The following is an 18520-nucleotide window of genomic DNA, read 5'->3' on the forward strand; positions in this document are numbered from 1 at the left end:
GGATCAAAGATAAGGATGACAGCAATCACACTGTTTCTCACAGGAGACGATGCAAAGAAGATAGTGGCACAGCATCTTCCAGGTACTGAGAGAAAAAACTCATCTGAAAATTTACTTCAAAAACAAAGGTGAGGGCCTCCCTGGTGGCGCAGTGGTTGAGAGTCCGCCTGCCGATGCAGGGGACACGGGTTCGTGCCCCGGTCTGGAAAGATCCCACATGCCGTGGAGCGGCTGGGCCCGTGAGCCATGGCCGCTGAGCTTGTGCGTCCGGAGCCTGTGCTCCGCAACGGGAGAGGCCACAACAGTGAGAGGCCTGCGTACCACAAAAAAAAACAAAAACAAAGGTGAAGTAAAGACTTCTCCCAGATAAACAAAAAGTGAAAGAATTTATTACCAGCAGACCTACATTAAAAGAAATGCAAAAAAGAAGGAAAACCATACCGAATGGAAATCTGGATCTATACAAAGAAATGAACACCTTTACCCATTTATGTGGGTAAATATAAATTACTTTTATTGTTATTTAAATCTCCTGAAAACATAATTGGATGTTTAAAGCAAAAATAATAACAATGTATTCTAAAGTAATAGGTAACAGTAATAAAAAGAGAAGGAGGGAGAAACATACTATTGTTATAAGGTTCTTAAACTATACATGGATTGACATAATATCATTTGAATTAGACAGTGATGAGTGAAACATGTATATTATAAACTCTAAAGCAATTATAAAAATAACAGGTACATAGTTTATTAGCCAACAAAGAAGATCAAATGGAATCATAAAAACAATATAGTTAACCAAAAAGAAGGCAACTTTTGATAAGTAGAACAAAGAATAAATGGGATGGTTAGGAAACAAATTTCAAGATGACCCAACTATAGCAATAATCACATTAAACTTAAATAGTGTGAACACCTCAATTAAAAGGCAGACATTGTCAGATTGGATAAAAAGCAAGACCCTACAAGAAATCTACTTTCAATGTAAAGATACAAATAGGTGAAAAGTACAAAGGATGGGATAAGGTATACCATGCTAATACTAATGAAAGAAAAGTTGAAGTGGCAATATAAATATCAGACTAAGTAGATTTCGGAGCAAATATTATTACTAGGAATAAAGAGGATCATTTCACAATGATAAAGAGATTAATTCATCAAGAGAACTTAACAATCCTAAACATTCATGTAATGAATAACAGCTTCAAAATTCTTAAAGCAAAAATGGGAAGAACAGTTATAGTCAGAAGTTTCAGCACCTCTCTCAATAATTGAGCAAGTAGAAAGAAAATCAGTAAGGATATAGATGGTTTGAAGAACACTGTTGGGCAACTTATCCTAACTGACGTTTAGTAAAAACTCCACTGAACAACAGCAGAATATACATCTTTTGAAATGAGAATGGGTCATAGAACAAGTCTCAATACAGTTAAGGGGATTCTAGTCAGATGGTGTATGTTCTTTGACCACAGTGGAATTAAATTGGAAATAACAAAGATATCTAGGAGATCTCCAAATATGAGGAAATTAAGATACTTTTAATTTACCCTCAGTACAAAGAAAACACAGGACATTACAAAGTATTATGAGCTGAATGATAACTAAAACAGCATATCAAAATTTGTGGGGTGCTATTAAAGAAGTACCTATAGAGAAATTTATAGCATTAAATATTTGTATTAGGAAAGAAAAAAGGTTTCAATTCAGTGACTAGCTTCTACCTTAAGAACTGTAAGGAAAAGAGCAAATTAAAACCATAGTAATCAGAAGTAAAATAATAAAGATAAGAATGGAAACCAATGAAATTGAAAATAGGAAAAACAGAGAGAAGTAAAGAAAAACCAAAAAGGGAGAGATAACCATCATTTCAAATCTTAGTAGATATTTAAAAGATAATAAGGAAATACTATAAACAACTTTATGCCAATAAATTTAGCAGGTTAGATGAAATAGACCTATTCCTTGAAAGGCACAAACTCAAGAAAAAAATAGATAAGCTGAGTAGTACTATATGTATAAGATAAGTCCAATTTATTGTAAAAACCTTTCCTCAAAACTCCAGGCCCAGAAGGATTCACTGGGCCAATTTTACTAAACTGATTTTGCTGAAACTATTCCAGAAAATTGAAGAGAGAATTCTTTCCAACTCATTATATGAAGCCAGTATTACTCTGATACCAAATCAGACAAAGATATAAGAAAACTACAGTTCAATATTTCTCATAAACATAGATGTAAAAATTTTTTTTTGATGTAAAATTTTTTAATTAAAATTTTAGTAAATAGAATTCAATATATGAAAAGAACAATGCATTATCACTCAAGTGGAGTTAATTCCAGGAATGCCGTGTTGATTTAACAGGCGAAAGTGAATCAGTATAATTTATCATATTAACAGACTTTAAAAAGGAAAAATCATATGATCTCAACAGATGCAGAAGAAAAAAATTTGACAAAATCCAGCATCGGTTCCTGATAAAAATTCTTTATAAATGGAATAGTGAGGAACTTTATTAACCTGATAAAGGGCATCTGTAATAAAACCCTACAACCAACAGCTTACTTAATGGTGAAAGACCAAATGCTTTCTCCCTAAGATCAGAAACAAGTCAGGAGTACCGCCTCACCACTGCTGTCTTGGAGCTTCCAGGCAGTGAGGTAAGGCCAGAAAATGAATGAAAAAACATCCACATCAGAAAGGAAGCAACAAAACTGTCTTTATTAGCAAATGACATGATTGCTTATATAGAAAAGCCTATGGAATTTACAAAAACAAAACAAAACAAACCTAGATAAGTGAGTTTAGCATAGTTCCAGGTTCTAAGATAAAGATACAAAAGTTACGATTCTGTTTTGCAGAGAAAAATGTATATCATTGAAAAAAGATGAGAAGAATGTGGTTCTGTATGGATGATAAGTTCCTAAATTTTCTTTTTTTCCTTTTTGCCCATCTGTAATTTTCTAACCTTGTATAAGTGTTTACTTTTGTGGTAATGACAGCAGTGAGAGTCACTTTTTCAGAAATATGAATTTTCAGGCCCACTATATAAATATAAATGTAATATAGTTTAATAGTTGTAGGTAATTATCACTATTCCAACCCTCTACATTTAAAATATTTATAGGGCATCTACTATATAGGGCTAATATTCAATTAGCCTTTTCTTACTCTGGCCTACCATTTATATGTCATCAGCAATGCCACCCTTCCCTGCCTACCTTCCTTCATTTCTTCATGTAAGGAAGGCATTGTGAGGGCTTGTGGTTCTATTCATTATTTTTTTCCCACATATTTATTGAGAGTCTTCCAAGTACCAGGTACTGGGGAATGCAGACGTGAAGAAGACCCCATGGCTTCTTGAGGCCTGCCCGGCTCTCCAGCCTCATCTCTTGCCATTTTCTCTCTTAGCTTATTGTATTCCAGCCACTCTAGGCTTCTTTCAGTTTCTGGAACTTGGAGTGCCCTCATGCCTGCTGTTTCGATTGTCAGGGATACTTCTTCACCCTGACCCAACTCCATACACTTTACCTAAATATCACTTCCTCAGGGAAGCTTTCCCTGACCTGCTCAGCAGGGTTATACACTCCCATAGCACCTTGTACTTCCCAGAATTTATCACTGTTGTATTTAATACTTTTTGAGTAATCACTAGACTGACATCTTGCTTCTGTCATGTTCTGAGTTTTTCTGCGGAGGTGGGCTTCAGCACTATGAGTTAAGCTATTAAGTGTTTTGGTTCGTCTTAAGGCAAACCAGCTTGGTCTCTGGCTGGATTAACAGTGCAGTGTGTGGCCAAGCAGTAGATGGAGCAGATCTAATCGTTAATACTGTACCTCAAACACACCTCTTGAAATTTCAGATAACGCAGGAAGAAGGACAGCAGTTAGCACGACAACTTAAGGTAACATACATGGAGGCGTCAGCAAAGATTAGGATGAATGTAGATCAAGCTTTCCATGAACTTGTCCGGGTTATAAGGTAAGCAAAACACATCCCAGAAGTTTGTTTTAGTTTATTGAATTTGATGGGTAGTCACATTATGCTTTTTAAAAAAATTAAGAAAAAAAATTGCCATTAAATGTTTTTCGTAAGAAAGAGGAAATTGTATGTAGGAGTGATTCTTTTCTGGGAATCATTTTTGACATGGTATGTTAAAAATTTTAATTACGTACATAATTCTGGTTACTTCCTACATAAAAAGCCTAATTTTATTATATTGAAGTAGAGTACACATAGAGATTTTGAAAAGAATTGGTGCACCTTCCAAAGGTGGCAGTGGTGTGAAGATAGTGACGACAGCAGCTAACACTTGAGTGGTAGGTAGCCTCTGCCAGATCCTGTGCTGACTGCTTCCCGTGCATTACTACATTTAATCCCCACCACAGCCCAATAACGCCCCTACTCTCTGATGAGAAAACAGATACAGAGAGGTGAGATAATTTGAACATATTAAATGGCAGAGCTGGGACTTAAATCCAGGTCTCTGATTCCAGAGCCTGTGCTCTTAGCTTTGCTTCCTACCCACTCCTCCCAGGCCACGAGGAAGCCAGGCAGTAGGGATTCAGCAGTCCCACAGCATATGAAGTATGATATCCAGACTTCATAGAGGTTTTCTGTTCGCTGGCCTAGGAGGCCTCTGTGGTTCAGAAAGTATTACTGGGTTCCAAGAAGCTGGAGGCGGTGAGTGAGGTTGGCTGGAGTTGGTGTGTGTGAGAAAGAGTGAGTTGCTTTAGCAGGTGGGGTTTTGTGAGATTATTTTGGGTCTTGGTGGCTTGGCCTCTGTTTCATCCTCTGTTCTTAGTTCTGCTGGTTTCCCTGCTAGTTAGTTTGACAGGTATATGGAGTTAGTTCCTGTTAGTTGTACGTCTAAGGTGAATTGACATTTTGAGCTATGGGCTTCTACTTGTACTTTTTCTTAGCCCGTTACTAGGGCATTCTCTTAGTGGGTTGGAAGAGAAGATTGCTTTTTTTTTTTTAGTAGTTTGTTAAAAATGCAAATTCGGTTATTTTTTAATGAATACAGAGTTTCAGTTTTGCAAGATGAAAAGATTTGGGAGGTGGATAGTAGTGCACAACATTGTAAATATACGTAAAGCACTGAACTGTACACTTAAAAATGGTTAAGATGGTAAATTTTATGTGTATTTTACCTGCCCCCCACCCCCACCCCGAAACCAATGCCTTTTTTTTTTTTTGGCCATGTTGGGTCTTCATTGCTGCATGCGGGCTTTCTCTAGTTGCGGCGAGCGGGGGCTACTCTTCCTTGTGGTGGGCATGCTTCTCATTGCGGTGGCTTATCTTGTTGCAGAGCACGGGCTCTAGGCACACGGGCTTTAGTAGTTGTGGCATGTGGGCCCTAGAGTGCGTGGGCTTCAGAAGTTGTGGCACGTGGGCTCGGTAGTTGCGGCATGTGGGCTCTAGAGCACAGGTTCAGTAGTTGTGGCGCACAGGCTTAGTTGCTACGTGGCATGTGGAATCTTCCCAGACCAGGGATTGAACCCGTGTCCCCTGCATTGGCGGGCGGATTCTTAACCATTGTGCCACCAGGAAGTCCCACCAGTGCTTTTTAAAAATAATTTTTATTGCTTTTTTGAAATATTTAATCCTTGGTTTTGATCCTCAGAATTGATCCACATCCATCAGTCAGTCAGGAGTGAGGAAGGGGGTACATGAGACTTTTTTGTGCCAGAGGCTGTTAGACATTTGAACATAACAAAATCTTCTTTAATCCTCGTAGCAACTGTGAAAGGTAGGGTTTTATTATCCCTCCTAAAAAAACACCCCTCAGAGAGGTCAACTTACTTGTTTAATACAGATTTGTAGTTACGAAGTGGCAAAACCAGGATAGGAATGGCATACCTCATAAGGGCAGGTACTTTAGTGATGGATGTTCATTCCTAAGGATACCTTAGAGTCATGGAATTTCAAACTGGGAAGGGAATTTAGAGGTTGTTGAATTCAGCATCTCACCTAATTGAATACTCACCCATAAATGAAACTCAGACAGCTTTGCTTATGCTCATGTTGAAGCATTTGTACCTCCCTGCCCCCAAAGATTTGCTTTGACTCCCTAGCTGAAATTTAACATTGAAAAGCATATGCACATAAACCAGACTCATCCAACAATAACCTGCATTTATAATAATGTATTACCAAAAAGTCAATTATCTATAGGTTTTTCTATCTTACAGGAAATTTCAAGAGCAGGAATGTCCTCCTTCACCAGAACCAACACGGAAAGAAAAAGACAAGAAAGGCTGCCACTGTGTCATTTTCTAAGAATCCCTTGAATTTTAGCTACCAACTGCCAGGAAAAGCCCTCATCTTCTCCTTCTCTCCTTACAGTTTACATCATGTTGGTACCTTTCTAGCCTTAGATAAATGATCACCGTGGTAGCCTTAGACCAAGAAGCTGGCTAATCCTTTCCATGAAGCTGATCCAATGGTCAGTCAAGACAGATTTAAAGGAAACACTAAGGCTGCTTCAAAGATTATCTGATTCCTTTAAAATGGATATCTATATACACAGACACATTCTTTTTTTAAGGGCTTACTTTTAATAGGGATGGATCAGTTTTGGAACCTAAGCTGTTTGCCAAGCTGAAGTCATAGGTTGTGAAATAACTTTTAACTTCTGGAATCATATTGCCTACTGTTACTCTAAATAGAAACATAGGGAGTTTTAAAAAAATGTGAATTTTTGCCTATCTCTAAAAATTTTGATGTCAACTTTAGTTAACCTTAAATACACTGAATTGAATCCACAAAAGTGAGACATCTCAGACCTTTACTGATGCTATAGCCTTTTGTTTTCCAGTGGCCAAAATACCAAAATGCCTACTGTATTTATAGGTTAAAAACTGCGTGTAAAGCCTTTACTATTATTCCTAAAGATAATATTCTGTGTGGCCAAATATTTGGACTCATTCTGGACTTAGGCATTTTAGTGTTTTTGGTTTTTTAATTTAACTCTTTTCACAGCCATGTTGAGAGTAAAAATAAATAATTTCTGTCTGTCTTCCTTTTCAAGTATTTCTGGATAAGGGATTCAAAAAAACTAAAACTGTTTTTGTTTGTAATATAAAATATGGAATTGATCTTTCCAGGGTCAGAGATGATTAATGTTTTGCTATATACTTTTATACATTATTTTCTTATCAAACTAGTTAACAAGTATTTTTATATGTTTGTAAGCAAATATGCTTTCACAGCATACCTTGTGTATATGTAAAGATAAGTATTTAATTCTCACTTCACTTTTAGCTGACAAAGGAAAAAAAGTGAAAACTACAGAAACTGTGGTAGAACCTTACATGCTGTTCTGGTCCTGGTTGTACCCACCTTTGGCCAGTCACATAGCTACTCAAGAAACCTTCCCAATAGAGTACAACAGGATGAGAATCTGAAATCACTTCCGATATCCCCTACTAGATATTGACTGCTATATCAAGTAGTAAATGGTAAAACTTTTAATTGACAATTAGTATAACTGTGGGTGACTTCTGATTTTGTTTTTAATTCTGTGGATTGTGTTTAAACAATTCAAAAGTATGTTCCTGATTTTGAGATACTAAGTGGTATTGCACAGTTGTCACTTTATTGAATGTGTACAACAGTTCCATGAAGATTATAAAGCATACCCTTGTATAGCTTCAGGTGCTAGAATTAAAATCGATCTGTTATCACAAGATGATGCTTGATGACTTGTTATTTTGGTGGTTTATTGAAGGAATGAGTGTTGGAGGAAACTTATTTTCATAGCTCTATGCCTTTTCCTGAGGATTTGAATCTAAGATCAATACTGGATATTTAGTAGGTGAACTTGAAGTGAAATGGCTTGGTGTTTTTAGTGATTTCCTGAATATTTTCTTAAGTCATTGTTTCTTTAACTTTTTCTATGAAGTGCTCCTGACAGAGATTTCTCACTGTAGAGGGGAGAGGAGGGTGAATACATACACATATACTCTCTCTGAGTATGATGCCTAAAACAGCTGAAGCAAAGCACACAAATTTATTTGAATGTTAATTAAAATTACTGCCCAGGAAGATACCACATTTATCCCCTGGCTTTTGGTGCTATAGCACTATCTTGTATCCTTGTTAGTACTTTCAGTTGGGGAAGTTTTTTTTATTTATCGTTGGTAACTTCAGATAATAAGAGATAGTCTATACAACATTTATATTTAGTGGGAAACCTTTTATTTTGTTCTGAGTAGATGATTTATAACAAAGCAGCCTAAAAGTTAAATTTTGTTATCTCAGTTTACTTTTTTTCTCTCTATGCTTTACTTTGGATAATTTTTATTCCTACATCTTCAAGTTCCCTAACGTTTTCTTCTGCAGTTATTCAATCTGCTGTTAATCCCATCCAATGAATTTTTCATTTCAGACCTGACGTTTTTTCCTCCTGTAGAAGTCCTGGTTTTTAAAAAATATATCTTCTGTTTCTTTCCTCATTATGTTCATGTATTTCTCTTATCCAGCCCCTCTCAATTGAGTTCCCAGAGAATTGGGTCTAATGCCTCATCTGTTGTATGTAGTGAATTAACTTCTGTGCATCTGGAATGGTTCTAGCTGTGTACCATCCTTGGGAGAATTGAGAAAATAATCCCTCAAATAACTTTTTGTACTGCTTAATTCTCTCGCAGAACCCTGGTTGAGAAAGGCTGCTTTGAATATTTGAACATGGTTACAATAGCTGTTTAACATCCTTGTCTGCTGATCATGTCTGTAAGTTTTGGATCTATTTCTATTGACTGATTTTTCTCTAGTTATGGTCTCATTTTCCTGCTCGTTCACATGTCTAGTAAGTTTTTATTGATATTAGATGCTGGACATTGTGTATTTTATGTTGTTGGGTGCCTAGATTTTGTTACCTTCATCTAAAGATTCTTGGGCTTTGTTCTGGTAGTCAGTTAATTTATTTGTAGTTGTTTGATCCTTTCAAGGCTTGTTTTTTAAGCTTCATGCAGACTCAAGTAGCTTTTTTCCCAGGATAGTTTAGCTCCACTACTAAGGTGTGGCCTTTTTGGGGTCTCTACTGAATGCCCTGTGTAATCACTGAGGACTCCAGTTTGGCTCATGGGAACTCAGACAATTCCCAGCCTCATATGAGCTCTGGGGAAACCATTCTATTCGCAGCTCCTGTGTCATTCTTTCCCTAGCCTCCTGGAGTTTCACCCTATACATGCATATGTTAATATTTAGCAAAGCCTCGTTGACCCTCTGCATATTTTTGGAGCTCTTTCTCTGTTTGGCTCTCTCTCCTCCAGAACTTTGTCCTGCAGCTTTCAGCTGCTGCAAACTCCCTGATCTCCAGTGTCTGTCTTTTTAGCTCAGGGAAACATTTGTGACCTGCTTGGAATCCCCTATCCCCTCTGCAATCTGGAATGTGTCTCTAGGCAGAGAGCCAGGACAGTCTTAAGGTTTAGTTTATTTGTTTTTCTTCCATCAGGGATTGTGGTCCTGTGCTGCCTGGTGTATAATGTTTGAAAACAGTTGTTTCACATATTTACTCTAGTTTTCTGATTGTCTAAGGTAGGAGGATAAAATGTGGTTCATGCTACTCCACAACTGGAAGCTGAGGTCGTTCGCATTTGATTTCCATCATATAATCAGAGGTACCTTGTAGCCATCAATCTATGACTTGAAATCTTTTCTCACAGAGAATGGCCAGTCTTGTGACACGAATAGTCCTTGTCTGTGTGGCCGTTGTGTTTTCCTCTCTAGCTTGGGGGCCGGCAAACTTTTTCTCTAAAGGGCCGGTTCGTAAATAGCACCTTGGGCTTTGCAGGCCATGTGGTTTTTGTCCCAGCCCCTTAGCTCTACCATTGTAGTGCCAAAGCAGCCATGAACAATGTATAAATGAAAGAATGTGGCTGTGTTCCAATGAAACCTTATTTGTGGACACTGAAGTTGGTATTTCATATAATTTTCTTTCTTCTTCCTTTTTTTTTAAAATTATTTATTTGGCCGCACCAGGTCTTAGTTGCGGCATGCAGGATCTTCCTTGCGGCACGTAGGATCTTTCAGTTGGGGCCCACGGGCCCACACGATTGCACACGCGATCTTTTAGTCGCGGCCTGCAGGATCTAGCTCCCTGACCAAGGTTTGAACCTGAGCCCCCAGCATTAGGAGCACGGAGTCTTAGCCACTGGACCACCAGGGAAGTCGCCATGTCATTTTCGTGTGTCATGAAATATTAATCTTTTGAATTCTTTTCAAAAATTCATTTAAAATTGTAAAGATAATTCTGTACAAAAACAGATGGCAGACTGGATATGATCTGTGGGCCATGGTTTGCCAATCCTGCTCTTTAGCACATTTAGCATTTGAAATTACACTCCCAACTTCAGACTCTCTTATGAATGTGGAAATTCTTTCAAGCAGGATTTCCTGAATTAACAGTCATGAATTTCTGTCCTAGGAATTTTCTCCCTATATTGTTTGTTTAGGGCTTTACAGTGTTTCAGAGTTGAACATTATGCCCTATTGACACACCTCTTACACTGATGATTCTCTAAATTTGGGACTTCAGAGTTTTGTTTTATATATATATACTTTATCCTTTGACTATTAAAATTCAGTGTAACAGGGCTTCCTTGGTGGCGCACTGGTTCAGAGTCCGCCTGCCGATGCAGGGGACACGGGTTCGTGCCCCGGTCCAGGAAGATCCCACATGCCGCGGAGCGGCTGGACCCGTGAGCCATGGCCGCTGAGCCTGCGCGTCCGGAGCCTGTGCTCCGCAACGGGAGAGGTCACGACAGTGAGAGGCCCGCGTACCGCAAAAAAAAAAAAAAAAATTCAGTGTAACAAAGTTGTATATACTTAAGGTCTAACTTGTTTCTCCTCTAACTGTTCGTCACCACTTGGTTTAATTTCTTTCTTTCCCATTCCTATACATAGTGATGCCATTGAACAGGTAACTGGCAGGTAAATGGGAGATGATGATAAAGTGATCACTTTTCAATATCATTCAAACACTTAAAGGTACTTAACCAGTGACTGCTTATAAAGTTTCAAAGTACTTTTTAGAAAAAAGGCATTTTAATTTTTTTTAAATTTTATTGGAGTATAGTTGATTTACAATGTTGTGTTAGTTTCAGATGTACAGCAAAGTGATTCAGTTACACATACATTTATTCTTTTAGATTCTTTTCTCATATAGGTTATCACAGAATACTGAGTAGAGTTCCCTGTGCTATACAGTAGGTCCTTGTTGGTTATCCATCTTACATATATCTTACATAGTGTGTATATGTTCATCCCGAGCTCCTGATTTGTATCTCCCCACCAAGTTTCCCCTTTGGTAGTCATAAGTTTATTCTTGATACCTGTAAGTCTGTTTCTGTTTTATAAGTAAGTTCATTTGTATAATTTTTAAAAAATGAGATTCCACATATGAGTGATATCATATGATATTTGTCTTTCTCTGTCTGAATTACTTCTCTTAGCATGATAATCTCTAGGTCTATCCATGTTGCTGCAAACGGCATGATTTCATTCTTTTTTATGCCTGAATAATATTCCATTGTACATATGTACCACATCTTCTTTATCCATTACTCTGTCAATGGACATATAGGTTGCTTCCATGTCTTGGCTTGTAAAATAGTGCTGCAGTGAACATTGGGGTGCATGTATCTTTTCGGATTATGGTTTTCTCTGCGTATATGCCCAGGAGTGGGATTGCTGGATCATATGGTAGTTCTGTTTTTAGTTTTTTAAGGAACCTCCATAGTGTTCTCCATAGTGGTTGTACCAATTTACATTCCCACCAACAGTATAGGAGGGTTCCCTTTTCTCCACATCCTCTCCAGCATTTATTGTTTGTAGACTTTTTGATGATGGCCATTCTGACTGGTGTGAGGTGATACCTCATTGTAGTGTTGATTTGCATTTCTCTAATAATTAGTGATGTTGAGCATCTTTTCATGTGCTTTTGGCCATCTGTATGTCTTCTTTGGAGAAATGTCTACTTAGATCTTCTGCCCATTTCTTGATTGGGTTGTTTGTGTATTTTTTGACTTGGAGCAGGATGAGCTGTCTGTATATTTTGGAGATTAATCCCTTGTCGGTTGCTTCATTTGCAGATATTTTCAACTCATTCTGTGGGTTGTCTTTTCATTTTGTTTATGGTTTCCTTTGCTTTTAAGTCTAATTAGGTCCCATTTGTTTATTTTTGTTTTTATTTTCATTACTCTAGGAGGTGGGTCAAAAAAGATGTTGCTGCGATTTATGTCAGAGTGTTCTGCATATGTTTTCCTCCAAGAGTTTTATATTTTTATAGTGTCTGACCTTACGTTTAGGTCTTTGATCCATTTTGAGTTTATTTTTGTGTTTGGTGTCAGGGAGTGTTCTAATTTCATTCTTTCACATGTAGCTGTCCAGTTTTCCCAGCACCACTTATTGAAGAGACTGTCTTTTCTCCATTGTATATTCTTGTCTCCTTTGTCGTAGATTAATTGACCATACATGTGTGGATTTATTCCTGGGCTTTCTATCCTGTTCCATTGATCTAATATATTTCTGTTTTTGTGCCACTACCATACTATTCTGATGACTGTAGATTTGTAGTATAGTCTGAAGTCAGGGAGCCTAATTCCTCCAGCTCCGTTTTTCTTTCTCAAGATTGTTTTAGCTATTTGGAGCTTTTTGTGTCTCCATATAAATTTAAAAATTTCTTCATTCTAGTTCTGTGGAAAATACCATTGTAATTTGATAGGGATTGCATTGAATCTGTAGATCGCCTTGGGTAGTATAGTAATTTTGACAATATTGATTCTACCAATCCAAGAACATGGTGTGTATCTTTCCATATGTTTGTGTCATCTTCGATTTCTTTCACCAGCGTTTTACAGTTTTCAGAGTGCAGGTCTTTTGTCTCCTTAGGTAGGTTTATTCCTGGGTATTTTATTCTTTTTGATGCAGTGGTAGATGGGATTGTTTCCTTAATTTGTCCTTCTTATCTTTTGTTGTTAGTGTATAGGAAGATGCAACAGATTTCTGTGTATTAATTTTGTATCCTGAAACTTTACTGAAATCGATGAGCTCTAGTAGTTTTCTGGTAGCATCTTTAGATTTTCTATGGGTAGTATCATGTCATCTGCAAACAGTGACTGCTTTACTTGTTCTCCAATTTGGATTCTTTTTATTTCTTCTCTGATTGCCATGGCTAGGACTTCCAAAACTGTGTTGAATAGAAGTGGTGACAATGGACATCCTTGCCTTGTTCCTGATCTTAGAGGGAATGCTTTCAGCTTTTCATCGTTGAGAATGGTGTTAGCTTTGGGTTTGTCATATACGGTCTTTATTATGTTAAGGTAGGTTCCCTCTGTGCCCACTTTCTGGAGAGTTTTTTCATAAATGAGTGTTGAATTTTGTCAAAAGCTTTTCCTGCATCTATTGAGATGACCATATGGTTTTTATTCTTCAGTTTGTTAATGTGGTGTATCACACTGATTGATTTGCGGATATGGAAGAATCCTTGCATCCCTGGGATAAATCCCACTTGATCTTAGTGTATGATCCTTTTAATGTATTGTTGGATTTGGTTTGCTAATATTTTGGTCAGTATTTTTATGTCTGTGTTCATCAGTGATATTGGCCTGTACTTTTCTTTTTTTGTGGTATCTTTTGTTGTGGTATCAGGGTAATGGTGGCCTCATAGAATGAGTTCAGAAGTGGTCCTTCCTCTGCAGTTTTTGAAAGAGTTTCAGAAGGATAAGTGTTAACCCTTCTCTAAATGTTTGATAGAATTCACCTGTGAAGCCATCTGGTCCTGGACTTTTGTTTGTTGGGAGTTTTTATTTTTAATTAATTAATTAATTATTTTTTGGCTGTGTTGGGTTTTCACTGCTGTGCGCGGGCTTTCTCTAGTTGCGGTGAGTGGGGACTACTCTTCATTGTGGTGTGTGGCCTTCTCATTGTGGTGGCTTCTGTTGTTGTGGAGCATGGGCTCTAGGCACGTGGGCTTCAGTAGTTGCAGCACGTGGGCTCAGTAGTTGCAGCTTGTGGGCTCTAGAGTGCAGGCTCAGCTGTTCTGCAGCATGTGAGATCTTCCCGGACCAGGGCTCAAACCTGTGTCCCCTGCATTGGCAGGCAGATTCTTAACCACTGAGCCACCAGGGAAGTCCCTCTTGGGAGTTTTTTAATCACGGTTTCAGTTTCAGTATTATGATTGGTCTGTTCATATATTCTTCCTGGTTCAGTCTTGGGAGATTGTTCCTTTCTAAGAAATTGTCCATTTCTTCTAACTTGTCCATTTTATTGGCATAGAGTTGTTTGCAGTAGTCTCTTATGATGTTTTGTGTTTCTGTGGTGTCAGTTGTAACTTTTCCTTTTTCATTTCTAACTTTATTGATTTGAGTCCTCTCCCTTTTTTTCTTGATGAGTCTGGCTGAAGGTTTATCATTTTGTTTATCTTCTCAAAGAACCAGCTTTTAGTTTCATTGATCTTTGCTATTGTTCTCTTCATCTTTATTTCATTTGTTTCTGCTCTGATCTTTATGATTTCTTTCCTTTCAAAACTTTGGGTTTTGCTTGTTCCTTTCTCTGGTTACTTTAGGTATAGGGTTAGGTTGTTTATTTGAAGTTTCTCTTGTTTCCTGAGGTAAGATTGTATTTCTATAAACTTCCTTCTTAGAACTGCTTTTCCTGTGTCCCATAGGTTTTGGATCATTGTGTTTTCGTTGTGATTTTTCTCTGGTATTTTGTGATATCTTCTTTGATTTCTTCAGTGATCCACTGACTGTTTAGTAACATATTGTGTAGCCTCCATGTGTTTGTGTTTCTTACAGCTTTTTTCCTGTAGTTGACTTCTGATCTCATAGCATTGTGGTCAGAAAAGATACTTGATGTGATTTCAATTTTCTTAAATTTATTGAGGCTTGATTTGTGGCCCACGATGTAATCTGACTTGGAGAATGTTCCATGTGCTCTTGAGAAGAAAGTGGATTCTGCTGTTTTTGGATGGAATGTTCTATAAATATAAATTAAGTCCATTCAGTCTAATGTATCTTTTTAAGGCCTGTGTTTCCTTATTGATTTTCTGTCTGGATGATCTGTCCATTGATGAAAGTGGGGTGTTAAAGTCACCCACTATTATTGTGTTACTGTTGATTTCTCCTTTTATGGCTGTCAGCATTTGCCTTATATATTGAGGTGCTCCTGTGTTGGGTGCATATGTATTTACAATTGTCATATCTTGTTCTTGGCTTGATCCCAGGATCTTTATGTATTGTTCTTTTTTGTCTGTTGCAACATTCTTTATTTTAAAGTCTATTTTGTCTGATAATGAGTATTGCCACTCCAGCTTTCTTTTGATTTACATTTGCATAGACACCTTTTTCCCATCCCCTCACTTTCAGTCTGTATGTGTCCCTTGATCTGAAGTGGGTCTCTTATAGACAGCATATATATGGGTTTGGTTTTGTATCCATTCAGCCAGTCTGTGTGTTTTGGTTGGAGCATTTAATCCATTTACATTAAAGATAATTATCGATATGAAGGTTCTTTTTGCCATTTTGTTAATTGTTTTGGATTTGTTTTGGAAGTCTTTTTCTTCTCCTCTGTTTTTGTGATTTGGTGTCTGTCTTCAGTGATGTGTTTAGATTGCTTTTTCTTTTTTGTGTGTGTATTTAACATAGATTTTTGGTTTGTGGTTCCCTTGAGGTTTTGATATAGCAGTCTATACATAAACAAGACTGTTTCAAGTTGCTGATCTCTTCATTTCAAACGCATTTCCAATATCCTGCATTGGTACTCTCCTCACGATTGCTGGTTTTGAAACTATATTTGTGTGTGGATGATTTCCTACCTTTACTTTATATTTGCCTTTACCAGTGAGCTTTCTCATTCATAATATTCTTGACTCTAGTTTTGGCTTTTTATTTTCCGCCTAGAGAAGTTCCTTTAGTATTTGTTGTAATGCTGGTTTGGTGGTGCTGAATGCTCTTAGCTTTTGCTTGTCTGCAAAACTTTTGATTCTCCATCGAATCTGAATCAGAGTCTTGCTGGATAGAGGATTGTTGGTTGTAGTTTCTTCCCTTTCATCACTTTAATCGTTCACTCCCTTCTGGCTTGTAGAGTTTCTGCTGAAAAATCAGCTGATAACCTTATGGGGGTTCCCTTGTATGTTATTTGTTGCTTTTCCCTTGTTGATTTTAATACTTTTTTCTTTGTCTTTAATTTTTGTCAATTTGATTAATATGTGTCTTGGCATGTTCCTCCTTGGGTTTATCTTGTGTGGAACTCTCTGCACTTCCTGGACTTGAGTGAGTGATTCCTTTCTTATGTTAGGGAAGTTTTCGACTCTAATCTCTTCAAATATTTTCTCAGGCCCCCCCCCTCTCTTTTCTGGGACCCCTATAATGCGAATGTTGGTGTGTTTAATGCTGTCCTAAAGGTCTCTGAGACTGTCCTCATTTCTTTTCATTCTTTTTTCCTTATTCTTTTCTGTGGAAATGATTTACACCATTCTGTCTTTCAGCTCACTTATTTTCTGCCTCAGTTACTCTGCTATTGACTCCTTCTAGTGTATTTTTGATTCCAGTTATTGTATTGTTCATCTCTGTTAGTTCTTTAAATCTTCTAGCTCTTTGATAAACACTGCTTGTAATTTCTCAGCCTGTGCCTCCATTCTTTTTCCAAGATCTTGGATCATCTTTACTATCATTACTGTAAATTATTTTTCAGGTAGGTTACCTGTCTCCACCTCATTTAGTTGTTCTTGTGAGTTTTTATCTTGTTCCTTCGTCTGGAATATATTTCTCTGTCGTCTCATTTTGTCTGAGTTTCTTTGTTTGTGGTCTCCTTTCCGCTGGCTGGAGGATCATAGTTCCTCTTGCTTCTGGTGTCTGCCCTTTGGTGGGTGAGGTTGGTCTAGGGGCTTGTGCAGGCTTCCTGGTGGGAGGGACTGCTGCCTGTGGGCAGAGCTGTGTTAAGGGATGTGTTTATAGGTAGCTGTGAGCTCAGTGTGGCATTAGGCACCCTGTCTGCTGATGGGTGGGGCTGTGTTCCTATCCTGTTGGTTGTTTGGCCTGAGATCTTGCAGCACTGGAACCTGAGTAGGGCCAGGTCTTGATGCCAAAATGGCAACCTTCAGGAGCGCTCACACCTATCAGTATTCTCTGGGGCTTCTGCCACTGGTGTCCTTGCCCCCCGCAGTGAGCCACAGTGGATCCCTGCCTCCCCAGGATACCCTCCAAGACTCGTAAGTAGGTCCAGCGTCGGCTTCTATGGAGTTACTGCTTTGTGCTGGGTCCCAGTGTACGTGAAACCTTGTGTGTGCCCTCCAAGAGTGGAGTCTGTGTATCCCCCAGTCCTGTGGGCCTCCTGCACTCAAGTCCTGCCTGGGCTTCAAAGCTAAATGCCTTGGGAATTCCTCCTCCTGATGCCAGACCCTTAGGCTGGGGAGCCTGATGCGGGGCTCAGGACTCTCACTCTTGTGGGAGAATCTCTGTGATATGATTATTTTCCAGTTTGTGGGTCGCCCATCCAGCAGGCATGGGATTTGATTATGTCATGAAAGTGCCCCTCCTGCTGTGGCTTCTAAAAGCATTTTAATTTGAACAGATTTCTTTGTGTAAGGCTTTATTGGGTGTTCTGGGGAATGGATAGATTTCCTTCCTACAAATTACTCAGTGTCTAGTGGAGGAAGATGCAGAGTGACAAAAACAAATGCCGAGAGGGTAGAGTTAAGGCAGAGTTTGAGGAGTGTGCAGAAAGTTCTCAGGTCCAGCAGAAGTGATACTTTATATTCCTCCTAGAAAATCTGAGGGAGCTTTGCTTCTTAATTAGAAGTGATGTTTTCGCTGGAGCTTGACAGATTGGTAGGCTTTGAGGTGGGAAGAGAGGAGAAGAGTGAGGTGTGGAATGGCTGGGGAAAAGCCTGGGCAGAAGCACAGAGCTGGCAGCATGCAGGGTGTATTCTGGGATTGGAACCTTAATCTAAAAGGATTTTAATGCAGTGGGGAAAAAATTACAGAGTAGACTGGGCTTGGGTTGTGGAGGGCTTTAAATATGACGGCCCTTCTGTATATAATGGGAACCTGCCAAGGTTTCTGAACAGGGAGTGCCCGAATTCAGTCTAGTGTAGTACGCATGATGGACAGGTATGGAGTTAAGGAGGGGTGGTTAGATGAGAGGTTATTGGAATTATGGAGTCTGTTCTCTTTCCATTTGTTCTGCTACTTTTGTCTAACCCCTCTGTCTCACACCCACGTTATTGCAGTAGTCTGTGAAGTAGTCTTTATTTCCACTTTGCCCCCACAAAGCCGTTCCTTCAGTAGTCAAAGGGATCTTTTTTAGACCATAAATTAAATGTTACACTGCTGCTTAAAATCTGTCATCATCTCAATGCACTTGGACTAACATCTGAATCCCTCCCCATAGTGTACAAGGAAACCTTCTGCAGGATGTGTCATCTTCCTGCCTCTCACATTCAAGCTGACTTGCTCTCTCACACCCTAGCACTGGCGGAGTATTTTCCAAGTCACTTGCTTCCCTTGACTGTTG

General features: G+C 38.5%; 1 protein-coding gene across 2 annotated transcripts in view; it reads left to right on the forward strand.

Annotated features, from left to right (window-relative positions):
• RRAS2 (RAS related 2) overlaps positions 1–7692 on the forward strand; it is a 71302-nt gene extending 63610 nt beyond the window's left edge. The window contains exons 5-6 of one of the 2 annotated variants that reach the window (XM_033404448.2): positions 3864–3982; positions 6179–7692. In XM_033404448.2, coding sequence (XP_033260339.2) covers positions 3864–3982; positions 6179–6389 — 330 coding nt within the window. In that variant the 3' untranslated portion in view covers positions 6390–7692. The remainder of the gene's footprint in view (positions 1–3863; positions 3983–6178) is intronic. The other variant, XM_004279160.3, reaches the window with a different exon arrangement.
• Positions 7693–18520: the final 10828 nt, after the last annotated feature.

Source organism: Orcinus orca, chromosome 8 (genome assembly GCF_937001465.1).
Source record: "Orcinus orca chromosome 8, mOrcOrc1.1, whole genome shotgun sequence".
Taxonomy (NCBI): domain Eukaryota; kingdom Metazoa; phylum Chordata; class Mammalia; order Artiodactyla; family Delphinidae; genus Orcinus; species Orcinus orca.